The 24,007-nt window shown below is 38.4% G+C and overlaps 1 protein-coding gene across 1 annotated transcript in view; it reads left to right on the forward strand.

The window, feature by feature from the left end:
* The window catches only part of CTNNA3 (catenin alpha 3), a 572,729-nt gene that overhangs the window by 376,686 nt on the left and 172,036 nt on the right, over nucleotides 1-24,007 (forward strand). The window contains exon 10 of the mRNA XM_064513677.1: nucleotides 2,841-2,933. Coding sequence (XP_064369747.1) covers nucleotides 2,841-2,933 — 93 coding nt within the window. The remainder of the gene's footprint in view (nucleotides 1-2,840; nucleotides 2,934-24,007) is intronic.

Below are 24,007 nucleotides of genomic sequence, written 5' to 3' on the forward strand. Positions count from 1 at the left end.
GCTTTTTTTTCTTTTTTTTCCCCCTCCCTCTCTCCTGTTTCTCTCCTTGGTATAGTTACCAATTCCGTGCATCCCTTATTTTCTGTAAGCTCATTCCTAATGCTTCCCTTGTAATTACAACATTTCTGTCCAAACCTCAGCCCTGCATATGTAGCCTGTTTTCTTTGCTCTTGATTATGCTGTCTGAGGCATCTCTGACATCCTGGGATCAAACTGATCTCCTTAGTTGCAACGTTATTTTCTTTCCTTTTTTTGTTCTGCAGTCTTTTCTCACTTTGCATCTCATGTCATCAGTCCTGCCTGTTTTTGCCTAGTCTTTACCTCTGACTCATTATTTGAAAACTTTTATCCACTTTCTCCAGCTTTTCATTTCGTAGTATGCATGGGTTCCTATCCACTTTTTGTAATTGCAACTTAAAAAAGTACAGAGTGGCCTCTGTCTTTGGCAACTCCTTCCTTTTCACAGACCATAAAGATATTTCATTTGGTCTTCTTGGATCACTGCGTTTGTCTCAGTTACTGCATTTTTTCTATCTCTTTCTCAAGCCCACTTCCAGGACTTTCATCCTCTTTACTTTAGCCCAGAAAGAACCTACATAAACTATGAAACTAAGACTTAATTCTGAGGCTGAATAAAATAATAAATTAGTATATAAAATAAAATATTTTTGACGTAGAAAGTGACTGGTTAGATTTCTTTTTTGAAAAGACTGACTAAACTCTTCCTTACGTGAACAAGTTTGTTAATTTGTGTTCCATAAACTTCAATACACAACACGATAATAATTTTAGTAAAAGTGTAGAAAATTTTTTTAAGGTATGTGAAGGAGTTTGTGAAGTAAACAGTAAATGGCAGTTGTGCACTGAAGCTAAGCTTTGTTTTTGTGGCTTTCTGTTTTTTTGATTTCTACACTTAAAAGCTTTTGACAGGCAGAGTATCATCAAATTACACATTTTATTTTAAAAAGCTATACCATGAGTATTTCAGCTGCTTGTAATTTAACTTAACAAAAACTTGAAAGCTGCTGGCTGTGTGGTCCTGGTCAATTTTGATAAGTACAGAGCATAAAGTAGTATTGTTTTTCTTGGTGTGATTATCTATGTGTACCTCTCTGTATGTATGGGCACTCAGGAATGGAGATTTCCTAGCCTTAGCAGTTCAGAGGCATATTCCTGCTCTGTCCTTGCATGTATGGTGTGTAGGTGATGACAATGGAAAGGGCATGCTGCAGTTTCTCTCAGTTGTCTGAAAGCATTCTGAGGCAGCTTTTTAAATATCAGCCTCTGTTTTTGTTCTTACTTTATTTTCTTGTTTTTACTGGCTGTACTTACTTTGTCCTACTTTCTTTGTTTAAAGTAACTTCTTTTCTCGCTCATTCATCTTTCCTCTTTCCTTCTCAATGACATTTCTTTCTGAAGTATGGCCCATCTTGACGACGATACTTTCTTTTTCTTGATGGATGTGTAAGGTCATTGTTGTCTTTGGTGAGGAACACATTCTTGAAAAACGCAGCATCAGTCAAAATCTGAGCCAAAAACTTGGGAGGAGCGGGAAGTTCCTTGTGAACAGATCCATCGTTCAGGTTAGAGTTAACTCTGAACCAAGATCCATTCTCAAACCGCATCAGGCTTCATTAGTCTGTGACTGATGTCTCCCAAGGACACTTTACCAGTAGGATCATACCTTCCTCTTCCTTCTCAGCAAAGTCAACGTGGTAAGACTTCTTGGTCTCCAAGTAAAAAGGCAGCCTCACTTGGCTTGTGACCTTCACTTTTCCAGAGTGTGTTACTGGACTGGGAATGCTTTTTCTTTTGTCAACAGGAAGGATGTAAAATAATTTATGTGGCCTTGGGCTAACTAATTCTGTGGAATTATTTGTATCAGTTAACTAAGAATAATGGAAACCTTTGATAATAGATCATCACTGAAGTACTACTCTTTGTTGTAAACAGTGTCCTTAAGTAAATGAAGAGTTGTTGTTTTTACTTTTATCACTTGAGCCATGAAAACCATTGCATGAGTTTTGAATAATTATGAATTAACTATGCATATTTATATCTGTGTTGATGCTTACAGTGCTATAGAGGACAGTTCTTGGTCCACGTAACATTAGTGAGACTCATACGGAATACAGCTACTTTAACAATGGCTATTTTACTAACTGTTGCACTAACAAGTGCAGTAGTTTACATAAGGGCCTTCTATGACCTCGACATGGTGAGAAGATTTACCAGATCCCCATACCCCGCCCCTGTTGTGCCTTGTCAGGCCCACCTGTTACCTGCTGTTGATACTGAGTTGCAAAGAACTGAAGTGGGTTACCACTAATTAAAGTAATTATCTGTGGGTAGCTGAGAGCATAGATTAATCTATCTGTATCTTACTATGGCAAATCAAGGCTAATATTATTTGATCTTTAAGGTCCTAAAAGTAAGGAGAAAAAGAAAAAAAAAAGCAGGGCACGTGGTTTGAAAGGCTCAGAAAAATAAAGCAATCACAGGCAATCTAGCTGAAGCCTTAGGATCCTAATTTGAAATCTCCTACTGGATCCAAATAGGCAAGAACACCACACTACTGCTATTAAGTGCTGAACCTAAATTGGGGACAGGTCATGAGATTTGTTGTTCTTGTCACCCCTTTCCAGGGTTCCCCCCTCCCCACCTTTTTTTTTTTTTTTTACCCTGAGTTTCTGTGTTCAAATGTGTTCTTGAACAAGACATGAATAAATACATTATTTCTCTAAATAACTAAGTTTTCTAGCAGAGATATTTTTGGCCTGTTTTAGAGTCTGGAGATGAATACTTGCTTACAAAACTACTTTTTTGTTCATTTATTTAAGGTTGCTAATCTTGCTTGTTCATTGTCAACAAATGAAGATGGAATGAAAATTGTCCAAATGGCAGCTAATCACATAGAGACTTTGTGCCCACAGGTATGACTTTTTCAGTTAATTCCCATCACGGTGCACTGGGTGTATGCTGTATTTTTGTTGTACAACACAGATGCTTATTCATAGTCTTCAAGCTAAAATTCACAGTCAGTTCACACTCAATTCACACTAAAATTCAGGTAAGTCGAGACCAAAGGATAGATAAATCAGCAAAAAATTCAATTAATACTTGTATTTCTTTGTGGTAACATAGTTAATAGTTTGTATTGATTGGGAGCCTTAAAAAGTTGCAAGAATTGCAATGGGAAGAAACAAATGCTGCTAAATATTTCTGGCATTAAACCTGATTTAATGAATAATGTTCCACGATAGGTAAATTGGAAGTGTCTTTGCTCTTACAGAGCAATGCATACTTTGACTTTTTACTTGAAGTATTACGGCATCTTGATTTAGTGTGTAGGTATATATGTGAATGTTCCAGTGTGAATTCCTCTGATTAACAACAATCCAAAAGCTTGAAATTTTGCTTTAAGCAACTGAATGAGAAGCAGCACAGCTGCAGATACATTTTGGGGAAGGTATTAAGTATGAAAAAGATATTCACTCTGTATTTGTCATGTTCAAAATAATGTACATAAAAAATTCTGCAATTGTAATCTTCTATTTAAAGCAAAACATGTTCTCAATTTGTGTGAATCTGAGTCCATCAGCCTTCAGACTTGTATAAATTCAAGACCATTAGTTCTTTAAAGAACAATATAGGTTACACAGTGGCCTAAATATTCATACTGCTTCACATGTTTGAATGATAAATGCAGTTGAAATAGAAAGCGAAGAGCAAATGTTAATAACATGTTCAATTACAAGGTTGAGGAGTCTGTTTTATGCCTGTTGAGTAATGGCAAGACTCAGAGAAACTTGCATCAAGAAAATGTGATAGTCTGAAAATACCACAAATGACAGTTTTCTCTTGAATCATTCAGTTTGTGTCTATTTCTGTAATGTTCTTACAGTTCACTGTTTTCCATCCCACTCTTTTGCTTAAATTTATTACTGGTTTTAATCTTGTAAGAAGAATTTACGAACAGCTTCTTCCAGGTTCTTTGTTTCTTTGAGGGTACAAATACACCTTTTTAATACATTATTATGCATCCAAATGTAATTTTCTTTGTTTTTATTGAAAACATGCACTTTGGTAAGTATTGAATCTGGTACCAGAAACTCCTAAAATCCAGTTTTTACTCCAACATTGATTTTTCTCCACAGCCATGTAAGTTTCTAGGGTTTTAATTTCCTGTAGTAAAATGGAAGTTTGTTTGGTTCAAGTTTTTTTTAACCTCAGGGTAAAACTGGGATGAATTATTTGATGATTATAGATCTGTCTAAATGGTGAATGTGGTATGCATGTGTTCAGATTATGTAATTATTAATGATGTGTTCATCATGCAGAATTTGCTGCTTTCTCAGATAAGCGCCATGCCTTGTGAAAGCAATTGGTGTTTTACCTAAGTAACAAATAACAGAAAAAGGCTCCTACTTTTTTATAGTAAAGCAGATTGTGTCATATCACTTAAAAATTCTCCGCAGGGGAAGTAATTATCTCTGAAGATCTCTGCAGGGCATATCAATTAAAGTTTGGAAGGGGGAAATCTGCATGCAGAACTCCCCAATGTTCTTAGATCTTTAGGGTTAAAAAGTGTTTTTTACTCTCATATGCTCTAAAGGATACCTTGTTTGGAGGGAGCCATGTTGTTTGCATTGAAATCTGAATAGATGGAATTAAAAAGACTCCAAAACCAGAAAAACCCATGAAGTCTTGAGTTCCGCAGATTTGAGCAGTAAAATTTCCCATATAGCAGTAGGGAAAAAGCAGATACAGAATTTGCAAGCACTGGAGGAAAGCCTTTTATATATTATTAGGATTCATACAAACACTTATGTTACACTGACTATACTGTACTGTAGTTAAAAAAAGATTGGGGGTTGTAATACTTGGAGATACTCAACGAAAAGAAATTGGCTAGATATACATAGATATACATTAGAGCAGATATGAAACACTGTATTTGCATGAATATTTCATGAGCAATTAACTTTAAAAATATTTACTGTTTTCTCTATAGTAATAGAATAAATAAAGAGCAACTAAGATGTTTCACAAAATGAGAAATAACTTCTAGCCTAATTGTTACTAGCTTTTCGGGAGGGAGGGTTTCTTGAATATTTTGTATAAATACTTAAAAAATACCTACAAAAGCAAGCAAATACAGTTCTGGTTTTGAACAGCAAGAGTAGAAATCTGCAGAATTATTTTTTAATCTAGAATTTGAGTTTGTTACCCATATGTTTCACTTCTGTGATACATCTTAAGGAGTCTCTGGCTCCTCTTTTACACGCTTCTCTGGAATAGGTGAAGATTGCTGATAGAGGTTAAACCTGTCAGAGTTACAGAAGATTAAAAAACATCCTAAATGTAGTAGACTAGCAGCCAAGGGTGGGGGTTTCTCTTTGCCTGGATTCTTGATTTACAAGTACCTCCAATATGGCCTAATCCACTTTCAGGTGGCTCAACAAGCATGTCTGGCACACAAGGCTAAAAGGGGAGGAGCTAGGGAAAGAAAGACCCAGAAAATCTGTTTGGGTTTGTGGATATAAAGAGGATCCAGCCTGCTGTCTGGCCTAGGTTCTGTGCAAGAACTGGGTCCTTAAAGCTGTTTTTCACCTACCACAATCCTACACTTTTTTGAAGGACCTGTTTGGAAGTAGAGGAGGTGAGTGACTGCACCTTAACAGTAAAATGTGACCTACACAGGCATTGCAAGACCCTTTGGCTCTCATATCCAAGTAGATTGCTGTGGCTGACTTCTGTGCCAGGCTGTGATGCCAAGGGCACCATCCTGCTTGTTTTGAAAAAGAACATCATGCAGCGCAGACTAGACTGTCCAATAATACTACATATCATGCCGCAGTCGTTAAATGAGGTGGCTGAGGAGCAACACTTGTATCCTAGATGGCAGAATTTGTCCAGTGAGTGCCTTGGTGAAATGGAGGTTGGCTTCCTCTTAGCCCTTGGCACTCTGTCTAAGAGTGTATTTCTTCTGAGAACTGAGGGACTTTCAGTTCTATATTCTCTCTCGTACAGGTGTAACCGCAGTAGACATCAGCATTTGCCTTGATGATTAATTAGAGAAAAAAATACAAATGGGAAGATGGCTTGTAACAGGCTTTGCCTTTCAGTTCTATCACTGCTGTATGTGCAGTAAATGAAATTTTACTTCTGGAAAGAATTACCTGAGATTTCTTAGGGTATGGTTTTATTTGTTTAGTAGGTGTAGCTGGAGTGCTAGTTCTGTTCGTGTTTATAGTACCTTGATGCTTTGAATCTTAAAGTTGCTCTATAGTGGAATACCCATTAAGCTCAGTTGTAGGAAGGATTTGATATATGTAATAGTATTTCTGCTCTGCACTGCTTTTCAGAGCCTTTTACTGACACAGAATGAAACGTTCAGTGTCGGTAAGTATCTTGTCGCAGACTTTACTCCTGACTATTCATATTAGTTTACTGAATTTGTAATATTCAGTAAAGGGATATTTAAATGTACTATATTTCTGTCCCTTATCCTATTTCTCATTCAGCAGATTGTCTTCTGTAATTCATTTAACTCCTACACTTTTTCTCTTTTTTCCTGCCTCTCTTTCCTATGGGCATCTGCACTTACAGTTCCTGTTGTGCCTTACCAAAACACTACATGAGAAGCTCAGGTGGCTTACTTAGCAACAGAGGAGTTTGTCTAAGTTTATCTGAGTCTTGTTCTTACAACACCTTTAGTTCAACTGTCTGGAAGAGGTGGTAACAAACACCCAAAAGCTAATTTGCGTCTAATATAAACTGAATTTGTAAATCTGCAGGTATATGAAAAGAAGGGATGAGAAAGGGAGAAGAGTTGGGCTTGGATTCTAGCAGCTTAATAAATAGAGGGGGCTTGGAGAGATGGCTCTTGACAACAAACTTAGTTTTGAGATTTTGCAAAACCTCCTGAGAATCTTTCACACCAGATCTGACAACTGTTAAGACTGGTGAAGTATGTTATTACAAAGTATTCATATTGAAAGAACTGATTTAAAAAAAAAAGACTTTGTGTGTTTTAGATTCCATGTTTATGAAACTAAATTGATTCTTAAGTCAGAGAACCCTTTGGTGTTTTGCTCCAACTGCAGTTAGCAAGGGCACACAAACTGATTTCATTTGGCCCCATAGTTTACTCTCCTCCATCCAGATTTCATGCACGGACCTCAGGAGATAATGCTCATCAAATGATATACTAATTTTTTAGAAGAATCTGTTTTCTATTTAGGCTCTTAAATTCACTGACCAAAATGTAAGAACCTGCCTAATATTTCCATTGTTCTCAATAAAAAAAATGGAAAATACAGGGGAGCTGAAATCATGTGATTTCACTCGTGAACTCCCTGGCAGTACGTCATACTATGTGGTGGGATCTGGCAGAGAGAGCCATTATCAGTCCTTATGATACATTAAAAACGAAGCAAAGAATTTTGGTACGCTTCCTACTCTCAAAGAATGTCTCAGAAATTCCGCTACTTCTGTTGCTTTTTTTTTAAAAAAAAATATATAAATATATATGTGTATGCTGTGAAATCTAGACATATCTTTCCTCATTCTAAATACTCTCAGCGACAAAAGGTAAAAGTTGTTATATTTTTCATATCTTTCTTCAGAATGGCTCTGTTACTATTCTGCTGTAAATCAGGCTGATTATTATTTTGGTTTGCAGTGCTTTAGGACCTGTTTTGGGTGCCTGGCTTTGCTGTGCTCATTTTACTAAGATGTAATGTTTCTTTTAACATAGAGTTGCATATGAGGGCCCTCCCCTTTCCACAGGAGGAAATCTTAAACTAAAATTTTTCAGTGTGCACAAAAACATCTGATAAGCATCCTATCTCAGTGCAGTTTTCCAGGTAAAATTTCAGCATTTTCACAATCCAGATCAAAATGTTTACTTCTGGGCAGGAGTACCCGTCATCTTTTAAGATGAGGACACATGAGGAGTCTAGCGCCTACAGCCCCGTTTATTAATTTTAGTCTGGCACTGTAGTAGTGATGCTTTCTTTGCTGTCTCTCTACTAGACAGCTTTAAGCCTATTACATGTTTGTCAGGATCATGTGAAATGGGCATGTTATTTGGTATTACTTGTGGGCTGAAGTTGGGAGAGAGGTCTGAAGTAAGCATTCCCATTTCGGTCTACCGATCACTTGTATTTCGTCCTCTTGCAGAGTATGCTGATCACACCTACAGCTCTGGTCAAAGTGTCATGGAAGCCTAAAGCAGCCTAATAGTTACAGTGTTGTGCACCACACACAAACATATTCAGCTAAGAAGCTCTCAATTCCAAGCAGGGACTGCATGTTCTCTGTATGCTTTCTTGAAACTATGGTCATGAGTTTGTTTCCTATATATTTTGCTCAAGCTCTAAGTGTAAATACCCTGTAAATAGTTCTTTTCTCAAAAGTAAACATCTTATCAGTGTGTTTTCCCTTAAAAAAAAATCAAGAGCGAGATTTAATCTTTCCTTTGAGCTATGTTTCAGTTTAGCCTTACATTCTTTAGCTTTTGGGGGATTGATGCAGGTGGATATTATTTACTTCTGTATTATTTTTTTAGTAGGATGTACTGTATTGAACAAAATTGAAAATTCTCCTTCACAGAAGAGAGACTTGATAGCTAATAAGGGGACAGCATTCTTGCTTTTGATGTTACGTTTTTCAGATACTGGAGTTCAGATGTATTTTACGATGCTGTAGATTTTTGAAGCTAACAGAATCTGCGTTTCCAATATAGTTACTCTTATATTAGAGAAGAACAATCATCCTTTCCCCCCCCCGCCCCCTTTGCTCTGGTACATTTAAAGATGGGGGAAAATGAAGTTTTTCATTACCATCAGAAAAACTATTCACCCATATCATTTTAATAACCCAAATTGTTTCATCTTCTTGGTTGAACAGGCTGGGTGGCATCTCCTTTTATCTGTCGTAATGCTATTTTCTCCACATAAAGCAGTCCTGTGCAAGGGCAGAAATAATGGGGGGAACTTGGTAAATCAGTGAGTTTTCTACCATCTGCTTTAAAAGAGATAAAACAGATGTTAGTATCTCTGCCAGTATCAGCTGTCTTAAGTGCCATTTCCAGTCTTTCAATTTAGAGATTAATTATAAGTACATATCATGCCTTAATATTTCTCAAACTGAAGCAGACATTTTGGTAAAGCAGTAAATTTTTTATGTAACTTTTCACCATGTTATCAAAGCCCACACATGATGCTGCTAAGGTAATGAATAAATTGTCATTAGCCTTGGTAGATAGGGTAGTCTGCTTGAATGTTCCTATATTTAGTTCTTTTTCTTATGCCTTCGTTCTACAAGGTTTAATTTGGCGTATGTCATCAGTGCTGCCTAGAAATTTGGTCTCCCTCTCTATTCCCAAAATGTTGTTCCTGCCTCCTTTCCTTGTGCTTAAGATTAGCAACTGTGTAGCTACTTAGTGATCTGGATTAGGAAACTGGTGCAGTTGAGGATTAACCTGCCACGTAAGTAAGGTCAGTTTTTGGTCAAGTCAGTTGCCTGATCTGGTTTACTCTGTGGATGTATGAATACTGCCTGCTGGCTTAAAGGAAGGAATGAGAGAAAGGAGCCTGAAGGAGGGGCAGACGATTGCTTTCAGTGGTAGACTCCTTCTTTCAGTGGTAGTACGGACTAATGACAGATTAAATTTATAATGGCACAGCTTTTATTATAAAGTTGATGTTTGTTATCACCTATCAGTAAATAGCTGTTATCACCTGTCAGTAGGCATTGCATTGAAAAAGTTGTTACTCCAGTCCTCAAGTGTATTATTAGGATCCTGTTTTGTGCGAGTGATCCTTTGTAACATGAAAAAGTTTCAGCCTTAATGTGATGGGCTGTCTGCAGCAAAGGAATGTTCACAAAATCAGCCATGCCCCGGAGTTTTCAAGCTGGGTATCTGAAAAGGGCTGAAAATAAAGGAGAAAACCTTTCTGCTTTCCTCTAGCATTATTTGTTGACATTAGTAGCTGTAGGCTGTTAACCTTTTTCTGTTTGTGGAAATTGGTGTGTCTTGTTATAAAAAAAAGACTGTAAAGCTTGTGGCATTTTTGGCTGGTTGTGGTATAATGGAATCCCAAAGCTGGGGGTTGCCATAAAGTATTGGAAGGCCTAATGCCATGTGCTCTTCTGCAGACAGGCTTATTTGGATGTTTGCTTTTGCTTGAATTTTCCCTATAATTAAAGTTTGAAGTTAAAAAAAAAAAAAAAAAAAAAAAAGGAAAAATACTTTTTAAACTACGACTCTTGAATTCCCCTGAAAGTCTCATGATGGCTGCTCAACTGTTCTGTGATAGTATTCAGAGAGAAAATAATTAACTGCAAAATGCTTTGAGGTTTTTGGTCTTAACTTTCATGTTTCAGCATCTATTGTGTTAGAAAAGAATCCTCAACAAATCTGAAGTTCGCAATATTAAATAAAAATACCAACTAGACATGCTGAGTGGCCTCATCTTCTGTAGCAATGCAGAAGTCTTCTGTTTTATTCTGTGCTTGCCCCACTGCAGTCAGTGCAGGCATTAGGAAGGCATAAGAATGACTGAGTTTCTTAAAGTTACTGGAGGACATTCACTGTAAATTCATACTGCAGAAAAATGCTATTAATGTTTTGTAAGCAACCTGTTTTTCCTTGTGTCCTTAAAATCTGAAAGATTCTTCCTGGAAAGGTATCTTTACTCTCTCTCTTCAACTTCATTCTTTTTTCTGAGTTTATAAGTTTTTCTTAGATGCCACATTTTTTGGTGACAGCCCTGTACCAAAATTGCTAGGGAAGGAAAGGCAGGCAATAAAACATCTTTATTAGAGACTTCTTGTAGTAAGAAAACTACTGAGTTTGGAGAGGAGGATAGCTATACAGTAGGCAAGCTTGCAGGAAGACATGACAGCAGAATACTACTACTGTTAGGAGATTTGTATTTTCATGGTTTTCAGAAGAGAGAGGAGGACAGGATAAAAACTAGAGACTATAAATACTTAGAGCAAACAGTAATAAAGAAATACAAATAGCGTATGTTGACAAGGGAACATGTTCCTGTTGTTGAAGCAAGAGCCTAAGATGGCACTACTGAGATACAGTTCCATCTCTGACACAGCTTTGTTTCATGGCATTGGGCGTATCACTAGTGTCAGCTACTCTCCCAGTTTTGGGATCCTGTTCATATCAGCTGGAGTATCGGATGCTTAATGGGGATCCCTAGGGATGGTTCTGCACCCTGAAGGTAGCTGGTGGGGTAGAGAGGGGGGAACAGACACGAGCATTAAGGCTGGCACTGTGGCGGGAGTGGAGGTGTTAGGCAAGGTTTAAACAGCAGCTACCAAAAGTAAGAGGTGTCAGGTTGGATTCAGGATCCAGATCAGACTTCTCTCTGTAGTATTGTGGTTGTTTTTTGCTGTCTCAATAGAACTTCTGTACCTAGCAACTGTACCAGGAGCACACCCAGGAGAGAGGTGCATTATGGAGGGAGGTAAGAGAAAGAAAGCTTAAAAAAAACCCCAGCGGAGCTGTGTTTGCGATTTTGTGATGTCCTCATCAGTTTTACAAATTGGGTGCAGTGGATGAAATTCTTCTGATGCAAAGCTCCTTCTGATTTCATGGCACATACAGCCTGGACAGCCAGTGGTGGTCTGAAACCTGAAGAACTTCTGTAGTCCTTGTTTGTATCATGTTGTTGTTGCCATCATCATTTGAGGGAAGCTAGATAGTATTTGACTACTGCTCAGATAGTATTATTTTTGTTTGATTAGGGCAAATAGCTTATGTGTCTGACGTGAAACCTTACAGGAAAAGAGATAGGTCATTCGTCATAAACCCCCTTGGCTAATAGTGCCCCTGTAATACTAAATAGACTTCTGTCTCTGTGACGCAACTGGGCTAAGCAGTCCAGTTCAGCATCTAGCCGGTCTCCTCCTTGCAAATGATGAAGCATGTTGCAGAGTTGTGAAATCATTGATGTTCCCACCAGCAGGGCACAGAATGTTTTATTTGATTCTTCATGGTGAGAGAGATTTCACAGGAAAAGAATTGCAAAATGAAGCAGGGGCGCTCTTTAGTTTCAAACAATTGTTTACTGAGGGCGTAAAGAAATTTTGCATATCGGCTTCACAGTCTGACGGTGTCCCACACCATTTATTTTGGAGGAAATCGTAAGATCTTCAGGAAGTTAGTGATAGGTTTATGCTCATATATACAGAAGTTTATGTTCCTGAGCAAAGAATTGCTCTCTTTAAAAGAGTTGAGTAGTGCTCTACTTCTTGTATAGAAATGTAACTTTGGAAACTTGCTTCTGCAAAGAAATCATATGGTATCAACTCTCACTGGCTAATTGTATTCATGTAAAATATATTACTGGAAGTAAATCTCTTACTTTAGTCTTCCCTTGTTCCTGAACATATAGAATATATTTGAAATGTCATCATGTAGTTGCATCAAATTCATGATGCTGTTCTGATTTTTAAGCCCACATCATACTCTGTCTTTCCAGTGCTCTTAGTGTTTTCCTTCTTACTTCTCAAGCCCATTTTTTTCCCACAGTACCCTCTTAGAGTATGAATTGCTAAGAATCAAATTTCAGTCTTTCAGAGGGTGCAGTGCCGTTGATGTATATTATAGGATTATAGCACTTTCAAGATTATTCTAAGATTGTTGATTTGATTTTATGAAAATGTTAGGATTGCTGGCTTTACCTTTTTTTTCTGGATATATTGTTTGCATCTGTTCTTTCTAGGTCATTTAATAGAGATCAAGCTTAGAATACAGTATTCACTCCAGATTTTAGCTGTAATGTTCAGATAACTTCCTCAAATATTGAACCTTTAACTCACCTTATTTCTGATGCCTAGAGCTTCAAGTTAGACCTGGATAACAGGATGATAAGGCTTGTCCTTTTTAAGGATGTTTGCCCTAATTACTCTCTAACATTAAAAGGGTGTATTACGAGCATTTTCTAACTACATGACTAAATAGGAACATCAGTATGGAAACACATGACTCCATTCATATATAAAACCAAACATTAACTGAAGTTCCGATCATACAGTACTGATGAATTAATAAACTATTAGAATTTTAATTTTTCTTATAAGTATTGGTTATTCTTACTTAATAATTGCAAACAAGCTCCCTCTATTACCTGTCCTACTAATACTGAAGACAGATGCCTTATCTGAAATTATGTTGTAAAAGCAATCCTGCTAGAAAAAGAAAAAACAGTAGGTTGGGGGCTTTTTGTTTTTGTTTTTTCTTCACAATTGTGTTGTGCAGAGTCACTTAAAAGTTAATTGGATGAGAGGATCAGGGAAAGAGGTTTGAGTTGCAGCAAAGAGAGACACAGCCAAGTGCTGAGAGCCTGCAGTGAGGGGCCAGCAGCAGGCAGTGATGCTGCAAGGGTGGTCAGAAGAAACCAGGGACCAGAAAGGGCAAGGTAGGGCTTGCTGCAACTTAGAAGATCTTTGTCTGTGGCAGCTACGGGTGAAAAGGTGAGGTTGGGCACTTTTGTCTCCATGACTGACATGGAATATGTTTGAGGATGTCTGTCAGTCCCACATGTTCACCAGACTGTTACTACCCATTCTTATTTCCAGAAGCACTGTAGGGATTTCCTACCTCCACATTCCATTCCCTCTGTAAATCTCCTAATGCTTTCTAATTGTCTATTCAGTAACTAATTTTTATGCCAGCAAGTTGAAACCTCACAGTTGTCTTCAGTTCTTTGTTTCTTTTTCTTATGCTACTCATAGTTTGTATATGTAATAGGAGATATAGGGCAATGGCATTCAGACAAATAATATGTATATGGCATCATTAAAGACAGTTGTCTGGAATGATAGTTTTGTTATTAGAAACCCCAAGAAGAAAAAAAGAACTAAATAGCTAGATTTAATACATTTTACAGTTTTTTGTTGCTGGTGGTTTTGTTTTGCATAATATCATATTTTAAAATGTAAAGGAAACCACTTGTGGCGTACTTGTTGAACTTTACTTTTTTTTTTTTTATTTCAGTATATAAGGTATATACATATGTGTTTTCAAGCTACCAAATATTCAGAGATTGTAATTAAAGTATTGTTACATTGCAGTTACAGTTCCATTGCAGGTATAGTGTATCGCTGTAAAGTTTGTTGCATGAATAAATTGACCATAAGAACCTTTCTGTTTTATATACCATGCACTGTAATTAGACTGAAGATATCCTTGGATATGAAATTCAGTAAGCAGAAGGTTAATTATATAAGCTTCATTTTTACAATGTCATTTCAGTGTACTGCTAGCTTAGTTAATACTTACGGGTATTGTATTCTAACATAGGGGTTGTTAATGGTGAACTCCTTTCAAGAACAAGTTCTGAGAATGTAAACTCCCATAGAGAATTTCCTTCAGTCCTACTACACCTGAAAGCTTTACTGTATGTATGTGAGTATAACTTGTGCAGATTGACAGTATGGCTTACCCCAGTTTTGTCAGCAAACTCAGCTAGCCTTGGTTCTGGTCGTTTTTGTACAAGTATAACTGGTATGCTGTCATAGAGCATTTACAAAAATCTAAAAAAAGTCAGAAAAAACTTAAACCTCTGACAAGCCTTGCTAAACTGACAGGCTTTTGATCTCAATTTAGTAAGTTTGTACTGTGCTGCAGGCAGTGTGGCTCCAGTTTTTGATGGAACGCTCTTGAAAGCAGTAAGTACCAAGTACCTCTTCCGCTATGTTTAAGCACCAACAGAACTATGAAATAACGTAAACCAAAGGAAATAGAGCTGTTTTTAATATTTTTTTAAGAAAATTTCTCTTTCGTATCGGAGAGTCTTGAGGATGGTTTTAGCCTTCCATTTCAGGTTGGCCTTCCATTTCAAGAATTTGCGTTTTTGAACTTAAAATGTGCCTTTGAAGATGCATTGCTTGAGGTTTGATAAACTTTTGCAGTGTTCTGTACTTTTTCTAAACAGAGTTTGATTGCTCCCTTCTCCCCTTCCCAGTCTACAGGATACAAGAAAGTAGCTCTTTTAGTTTGAAAATTCAAATTGCATCTAAAAGTTGTAGCTAAAATTCTTTAAAGTAATTGACTAGTGTTACAATTCTTTTGATTCTAAGTGAGATACTGGATGTGTATCTAATACAAAAAATACAGTTTGAGATAATGCTTTTTATCTGGGGGAAATGCACTATTAATTCTCAAAATAAACTAGATGTGTGACCCATTCCCCAATTACCTTTGAAGATATTGTCCAAAACATTTCCTGAGTCATTTGCTGACCATATATTCAGTAAGGAAAAAACAGAAGTGTTTGTGTGTTTTGGTTACTTAAGTGTCAGTATGACAAAAGAGAGAGAAGTGAAAGCAGTGAAAGGAGTTAAGAACTGAGATTATTAATGATAGAATAGTAATGAGGATGCAGGACATAGCGTTTAAACTAAATGGTTTTGTGTTTGGTTCTTAAGTTCCAATACCTGAAAGAATCTCTGCCCTTTAGTATTGTGATACTTGTGGAAGCCTGACCCCAGGCTGGAATGGGGTCTCAGCATGTTGGGCACTTCACGCACAAGTCAGGCACCTCCAATGTGACCTTCAGTAAACTTTTTGTGCTCTAGTTTTAGCTGTCTGCTTGTTTCAGGTCAAGTGAACTAGATACCCCAGGAGGGCAGTTACTGTTGGATGCATTAAAAAAGTCTAGGGATTCAGTCCATTTTGCCGTTTCTCCTAAAAAAAAAAAAAAAACCATCCAGCCATATGTGAATGCTGAATACCTAACTGTATTTTCAGGATGTTTTTGCACTAAGGTTTTAAACTAAGTAGTGAGAAAATACCATTTTTTGCCTCAGAATGTTCTATTAGGGTCTCTGTTCAATCACACAAATGTTAAAATTAACTTTGTGTGCGTTTTCTGTGGAAGGTTTGCGTACACAGTCACAAAGGTGCATGTAGGAACAGATGCCTGTTTGTGGGGCAGGGACTTTCCCCGTGTAAAGTTTACGGTTTATGATAGGTTCAGAACATATTTGGGTGGAGGGGTGGAAGGAGCTTTTGAGGATTGCGTTTTTTAATTCCTCATTGTGGTCCATGCCTCTCAGCAGTACTAGGCTTTGTTGGGGGACATCCTTGTGAGTGAAGTTAAATGAACTGTTTTAATAAAGTACAAAAACATTGTCCCAATACAATAAAAACATATTTCTGTGTATCACTGTCAACCATGTTCTGGACATCAGGTGATAAAGCCATGTAAGATTCTGGTTCATTTCTAGCCTGGAGTATCAGATCAGTAAAGTTTCTAGTATTGCTGGCTTTATTTATTCATTTATCATAAATCCTGTTTGTTCTTGAGGAATTATTTTACCTACATGTTTGCCATTTGGAAGCCTCTTGGCCAGTAGCTTGTAATAGCAACGTAGAAATTAAATGTGCCTTTAACTGGTTGCATCAAGACAGCCTTTGCTGTATTTTAACAGTATGTTAATATGTACCTTCTTTGTGCAAAGACCTTTTCTCAAAGCTTAAATTTACCTAATAAGATCAACCCAGTAAATCCATATCTAAATTAGTCAACTGTATGTTCTCTGGTTGCCTAGATGGCTCGTGCAGTCTCCATCCTTGGAGGATGGGCACCTTTTCAAGACCCGACTGGACACTTGGGTAGTTTTGAGCAAGATAGTCTGAATGTAGCATTGAACTTGCTATCATAGTCAACTATACAGCATAGTCAACTATATGTTACAATCAAAACGAGCACCTCCAGTGCAGTCCCTTCTTTCAGCACCAACAGATGTCTTTTATGAATACGATGAAAAATCTTGGTTGTGTTGATGTCCCAGTGTATTGCCTGTACACCTAACCCCTCTCTCTTAACAGTCGGTACTTGCAAATGCTGCTGAGGTTATTGTCAGAGTTCTGCAGGATGTTGCGAGAGAGCACGGTGTGCTCTGAATAGAATTCTTCCTGTTTTCAGAAGCAGAGGGAAGTTTCTTTTGGAAGTACAGTCTTGCTTTGTCAGTACTATCAGAACTTTTAATCCAATGATTAAAAGATCTCCCATAACTTTGCATCTCCTTTTAGCTGCTTCCTTGGGGATAGACTTCACCTTTTACATTCATTGAATAATTGAAGTTTATTTTATTAATATAACACATATAGCAGATAATTCATTTACTCTTGGAGTGCGCTTATCCCTTGGGTAGAATTTGTCTATTGTTTGGAGATGCTTTACTGATATCTGAAATTTTTAATTATATTGACTGAAATACATTTTTTGATTGTTTTATGTAAAATATACTCAGTTTTTAAAGTGTTTAAATTATTGGGGCTATTTGTATCTTAATGGCTTTTTATGTCAGATGCCAAAGCAACAGTGTCATAGATCTGAGCTTATTTATCATCGTGGTGGAGTTTTTTGTGTGTTTGTTTCTGGGTTAATGACAGATGCCTTCTTACAGAGCTTGGGGATGAGTGTATATGTAAGCTCCCCTCTGTGGGAGAAAAAAGAAGCACAAGTTGATGGGAAATAAAATTCTGCACAGAGTTCTGTTAAAAGTAGCAGACAGCAAACATGTTTTTGTAGTCTCTTTAGTAATCCTTATGTGTGGAAATACTGTATGTTGCTGCGTTATCCATTGAGCATTATCTTTTTAAACTTCTTAGGGGCACTGTAAAATAGGTAACAGGTGACTTGTGCTAGCCTTAGAAAGAGTCAGTGTTAATAAGTAGATACCTCATAATTACCCTGTAACCATTCATTACGGAACGCTGGAATAATTCAGATCAGAAGAGACATCAGGCTTTCTCAAGTCCAACCTTCTGCTTATAGCAAGTTCAGTGCTACATTCAGACTAGTTTGCTCCAAACTACCTCACTCTCCAGTCAGGTCTTGAAAGGGTACCCATCCTCCAAGGATGGAGACTGCATGAGCTGTCTGGGCAGCTAGAGGATCTTTTTCTTTATATCCGTTCAGAACCTCCCGTGATCCGATTTCTGACTGTTGTCCTTTGTCCTCCCACTGTCTACTGCTGTGAAGAGTCTGGCTCCATCATCTTGGTAACTTCCTCACATGTACTGGGGGGCTGCTGTCATGTCCCCCCCCCCCAAGCCATCTCTTCCCCAGGCTGAACAAACCCTGTTCCTTCAGCCTTCCCTTGCTGGGCAGGTGCTCTAGCCCCCTGACCATCTTGGTGGCTCTCTGCTGAACTCACTCGTGTTTATTAATGTCTTGTCTTGGAGGGCCCAAAGCTCAGCACAGTTTCCTAGGTGTGGTCTAATGAGTGTCACCTCCCTCAGTCTACTATCTATGCTCCTGTTCTTTCAGCCCACTACGCCGTTAGCTTTATGCTGCTGACTTGGATTTTAACGTGCTGTCCTATGGGACCTCAGCAGGTCCTTTTTACCAGAGCAGCTCCACAGCTGTACCATTACTGTACCATTACAAATGACTATTCCATCCCGGGTGCAAGACCGTTTTTGGAGATACGGTTAATATTTTTTAAAAGAAAGAGGAGGAATAATCTTAGATTTTCAGAGATCAAAGATAATTGGACATGAGTTTTATTCCTTCCTGGTATTGTCCAGCAGTACAATTCCGTTCATGAAGTAGAGTGAAGTTACTAATTCAGTAATAGCTTGAAAAGGTTGAATAGCAGCTTGAAAGGGTCCACCTTCTGAAAGCTGAAGAGTGCTTTCTGTGGCATTTTGGTGTGTCTTTCATGCGTGTACCTTGATGAATCCTGTAGGATTTGCTTAGAAACTGTCTGCATTACATACATGAATTGAGACTAATGGAAGATGTCCAAATACGTTCTGATTTAAAACAAAGATGCATTCTGATCTGCACTCTGATAGAAGTAATAGAATCAAACACTGCATCTGATACAGTACATGCATTGAATATGACCTTTCTTTTTACTCTCATTAGCTATAAAAACATGGAATTGCATAGTTGCATCTTGCAGCAACAAAAGAAAACTCTGGTGGAATCAGATGAATTCAGTTTGTTTTCATTTACATGCATGTACAGACGGATACCTCAATGGACACAGGAACAATTGATTGGAGACTATTTTCCTTAGTTTTTGCTCCAAAGCAAATCCAGCCAACATTGAACTCAAGCCAGAACATGAAATTTTGGGGAGCTTTTGCTTTGGAGCATGTATGGGCCTATCCATATGTTTCGGGGAACAGGATGTCATGAAACCTACCAGTTTTCACCTACATTTAATTACTATAGTACTAAGGCACAACGTAATTCTTTCTCATAAGAGATCATGTTTATATATACAATAAGTACACGGTCCTAATACTAAGAAATATGAGTTAGTTTGAAGTTTGAGGCCAGCATTCCCAATCATGTATCAGATTTTGGAGGTGTTAGCTCTGCACATAAATTAGAGAACTCTGTGGGCATTTGCACCTTTCAGGAACATGTTTAGGTGTTCTGAATTGCTACTTTAGACTGTTGTGCTTACTAACTGTTAATGAGACTAGAGAAGACAACAAATTAGCAGACTCCTCATCTGGACTTTGCTTTGTGAGTGTGCATTTTTTAAACTGCTGCAGTAGAAACTGATAGTAAGCCATTGTAATCTGTGCACAAGAGCTGCACTTGTGCTATGGGAGCCTAAAAGGAAACCCCCTTTTCCAAGTCCACGAGAGCTGTGCTGAACTGGACTTGGGTACCAGCCATCTTCTGTAGATGTGCTACTATATAGGTAGGGTTTTTTTTCCCCTGTGTAATTACCGATTCCTTCCCCTTAAAGATGAACACCATGCACAGCAAGTGAAGTGTGTCATCACTCTAAAGGCCAAGATAAAGCAGTCAATCAGCAATTATGGCTGAAGAGTAGATTTTCCCTTCCTTTGGTTTGGACTTGTGCTTCCCACACTAATTAGTTTTAAATGTTAGTTACTATAAATGCAGTGGCATTTTTAACTGCTCAGTGTGGATAAAGACCAAAACATGACCAGTGGAGAAAAGAAATTGAAGACAAGGCAGAGGCAACCAGTAAGCTATTTTCACTGTCAGAAACATCGTTTTGTGGGGACTGCAGTCTAAACATTTTGAAAAAAATATGGCTTGAGTTCTAAACTAAAAAGTTCTAAATTAAAAAGACTTATTTCAAAAACATGTTGGTGAAGTCCCTGTTTTTGAGGTGGTGGCTGCTTTTGAGATGTCATTTTTGCATGTCATTGGGAAAGATAATTGAGTACACAAAAGACAGTGAATTAATTCTGGCAGGATAATTTTTAAGGGCAGTACAATAACAACTATCAATTTTTTTTTTTTTTGGTACAGGTGAGATAAATGAAATTGATGTCTGAGAGTTCAAATAGGAATGAGAGGGGGCTTAAAAACGTTCTCTTCACCCATAACCTGGAATCATACATGGAGTTGCACTTAGACTGTAATTATACATAGATTTTTAGGGTTATTATTAAGCTCCCAGATGAATAAAATGGTTTGAGAGTATTTAGGCAAAGCCATATGTTTCCATTTTGACTGGGTTGCTAAACCATGTCAGCCTGGGTTGAGCTTTTTCAGCTCTATTAAGTTCACTGTGCTAACTTACAGTAGGTCAGAATTTGACCCTTCTTGTCTTGGAGGTGAATTTCTCTACCATGTTTGAGAAATACTAGACCAAACAATTATTTAAGACTTTTTCTTGATTTGGTTAGAGGTTCACGTATTTTTCAATAATCGCAGTAGCCTTACATGTTATTTCCAAGAACTTAATAGTTTTCTTTTTCTTGTGCTACAGTCTCTGCCACTTCAGACTTCAAAGTGTTACCTTTCCCCTTTCTTCTTTCCTTGTCTGTCTTAATTAAAACACTGATGAAAGGATCCTCTTGACATGTTACTCCAACCCAGTTATGCACTTTATATTATTCCGTTGTCTCCTTTTGCCCCACCTTAAACTGAATGACTTGTCTTCACCTTAGGGTGCTGTCTCACTGAACATGACTTCTCATTGCATCACAGGATAGGTATCTTTTGTCCCCAGTTTGTTCCTTCTCAAATGTAGGAATTATTGTCCTTTAGTCTAATTTTCTCTATGTGTGCTGTCACATTTTTTTCCTGTTTTACTTGGTTATGCACAGGAGTAGCTCCCTGAGAGCTCTTGCATCTACTATATAAGCCTCAAATCCCATTTTAACTTACCTGTATTGTGATGCAGTCATCAGCTGTCTTGAAGCGAGCTCATAGAAGGTACATCGGATGTCTTACGATTGTTATCATCTTGCTCTATCCTCAGGCTTTCCTAGGCTTGTGTAATCTTCTGTTACTGTTCCATTAAGTTCCTGAGACTCCTTGCTTTAATGGAGTGTGTAGAGAATGTGGTTTACTCTGGACTTGATGAGGACATATGTATGTTACTGCAGTACAATTAATAACAATAAATGCTGTCCTCAGCTAATTTGTGCCTGTGAGTGCAAGGAGATATTTGAAAATAATTAATTTAGCTTCTGGCGATATGTACATGCAGTGGAGCAAGAGGAATAAGAACTTTCTTCTTGCTGCCAGTAATGTTTTCATAAACTCTGGGATTTAGCATGCAAAAGTAAAATGTTTGGGACATGTGAAAAGGTAATGATAGGTAATGGTAAAATCAGAACCACTTAATATGCTACAGTAAGGCAGAGTAATGCTATATTTAATTGGCCAGCAACAAATTATAATGCTGTTTTAGATCAGGAATTAGTGATGAAACAGATGAGATTTGTACTTGGTATTTCTTGAGGTCATTTCAGATAGCGTTATGTTCTAAATGATAATTATACTCTAAATGATAATTGGAGTGATATGGAAAGGCCAAGCTCCATGAAGCCTAAAAAATGGGCTAGACCTTTTTCAGTTTTGGCCTTTGATGGAAAGAAGGGGACAGTTGGGCTCAGGTTTTGTTAATACTTAACCTGCAATCCTGATGAAGAACGTATTTTATGAAATTATTCTTTCCTAGTTGCAGGAAAAGAGAGTTTTAAAAAAATACTTTTACTTGTGTGATCATGAATCTATTGAAGTTTCTTAGCCTATACTCAGAATACCTCAGTGTCTCTTCAGATGTCTTGGGGTTCTTTGTTTTGTTTTTTAATATGCAAGTGCATTTGGTGGGTCTGCATTTTTGGAAGTCTGAAGTATATTTTGTTCTGAACAGCAAAATATTTGGGTTGTGCAGATATTCCAAAACATTTTTTAAAATGTACGTCATGTTATTTCTGTAAGAGTATGGGGAGTGTGTGAGCATCTGCTTCATTAAGGTTGTATGATCAATGACCTCTTCAGTGCAAAAAGGATAATAAGTAAAGGGGGAGACCATAAGCAAAACACACAGAGGCACAAACCTGACAGATAAGGGATAATGGAGACAATGACTAAGACCAAAAGTCTCCAGTCACTAATTGATGGGCCATTAAGAAAATGCAGCCATGGCCAACCTGGACTTTGTAAAGAAGGAGGAAATGAGGAAAATGAGGATTCTCAGAGAAGAAAGGGGCTTGTGGGGACTATGTGAAACTTTCTGAGGAATATTTGTGGGAAAGGGGTTGGGGAGTAACAAGGCGATAGAGGGGAGGAGGTATAAAAGGGGAGGAGGTATAAAAGGGGCTCGTATATGTAAGGAGTTGCTGGTCAGTATACTTGCTTGACTGAGCCCTGCCCTGATCACCACAGACTATCCTATCTTCTTTTTAGATCCTTTCTTTTAACTCTCTTTCTGTGTAATCTCGCTCTCTAGCCCATATGTGAGTGCTGTAAGGTCTAGGTGCCAGCGACTGGAGAGGCAAGAATGAGTGAATTGAGATCAGAGACTGGAGTCAGACTTCAGGCAATTGCGGTCCCCGTGTCAGTGGTGCTAGCACCTGGGGCGAGTGAGGGTCCTTGCATCAGTAGTTGGTGGCACCACGGGGTTATGGGGCTGTACATCAGGAATGCTAGATACTGGGGGACCTGTGTGAGTGCACTGAGGCCAGCAGCTGGAGTCACACCTCAGGCAAAAGTGAGCCCTGTGTCTGTGGTGCCAGCAACCAGAGCAAGAGAATGGGACCAGACGTTGTAGGACCTGTACGTGCTGCATGCCAGCTACTGGTGGGGGGCTGGAGGTGGAGTGAAAGTAAAGGGAGGGTCTCAGCCTCAGTGTCTGGAGTGGGGACCAGGGGTCATAGTTCCCAAGTGCTTGGACAACAGCTTTGGCGGGGAGGGGCGGGGGGAAGCAGGGAGGAAGGGCTGCAGTGTTTGTGTTTTCCCTTAACCTGATGTGCGTGGGTGCATGTAATTGTGTTTCAGACTTCAAGCTGGACTAGCCGGCAAGTAGGAGGTCTGTGTAGCAGATAAGGGGGCCAGGTTCCAGGCAGGGGTATCAGATGGACAGAGGTGCTGTGCTGGTATTCGAGGGATCTGTGATTGTCTGTGTGTGCTTGTGAACTAGAGAGTGAGAACGTTTGTTTTCGCCAGGGAACTTCAGTCTTTATGAGCTGGAGAAGAGAAAGCAGACTTGGTTATCTCTACTTACGTTTTATGTGAGTTCTAGTAGTGTTTTCTATGTGGGTGTTGTTGAAGGCAGCACCTTGTTTGTGGCAGTCTGTGTAGCTGCCCATGTTCGTGTCCTGTGTGTGTACGTGTCTGAGATACACATTCAGCCTTTCTACTGGTTGGACCCACAAACAAAGCAGTGACCGCCTCTATGGGCCTGGGATAGAGAGACTTCTAGGTCCCCAGGGGTACTGGGCTGGGTTCCAGCAGCCAGACAGGAGGGGGATCCCTGCGTCCCAGAGCCTGCTGAAAAAGGTGGCCCCTATAACCTCCCTTAACAATTTCTTAGTCAAAAATGTTCAGATAAATCAAAACTTCTTGCCAAGATTTTCTACAGTGAAGCAAAAAAAAAAAAAAAAGTATTCGAATAATGTGATACAAAAGAAGTACATGAGACTAATCTTAGTGAACAGCATTCCATTGCATTGCTTGGATAAGCAAAAGTAGTCACTACTTGTTTGCTGTCTTCTTGCCTACTGATT

The sequence above is a fragment of the Dromaius novaehollandiae genome, chromosome 6, assembly GCF_036370855.1.
Source record: "Dromaius novaehollandiae isolate bDroNov1 chromosome 6, bDroNov1.hap1, whole genome shotgun sequence".
NCBI lineage: Eukaryota > Metazoa > Chordata > Aves > Casuariiformes > Dromaiidae > Dromaius > Dromaius novaehollandiae.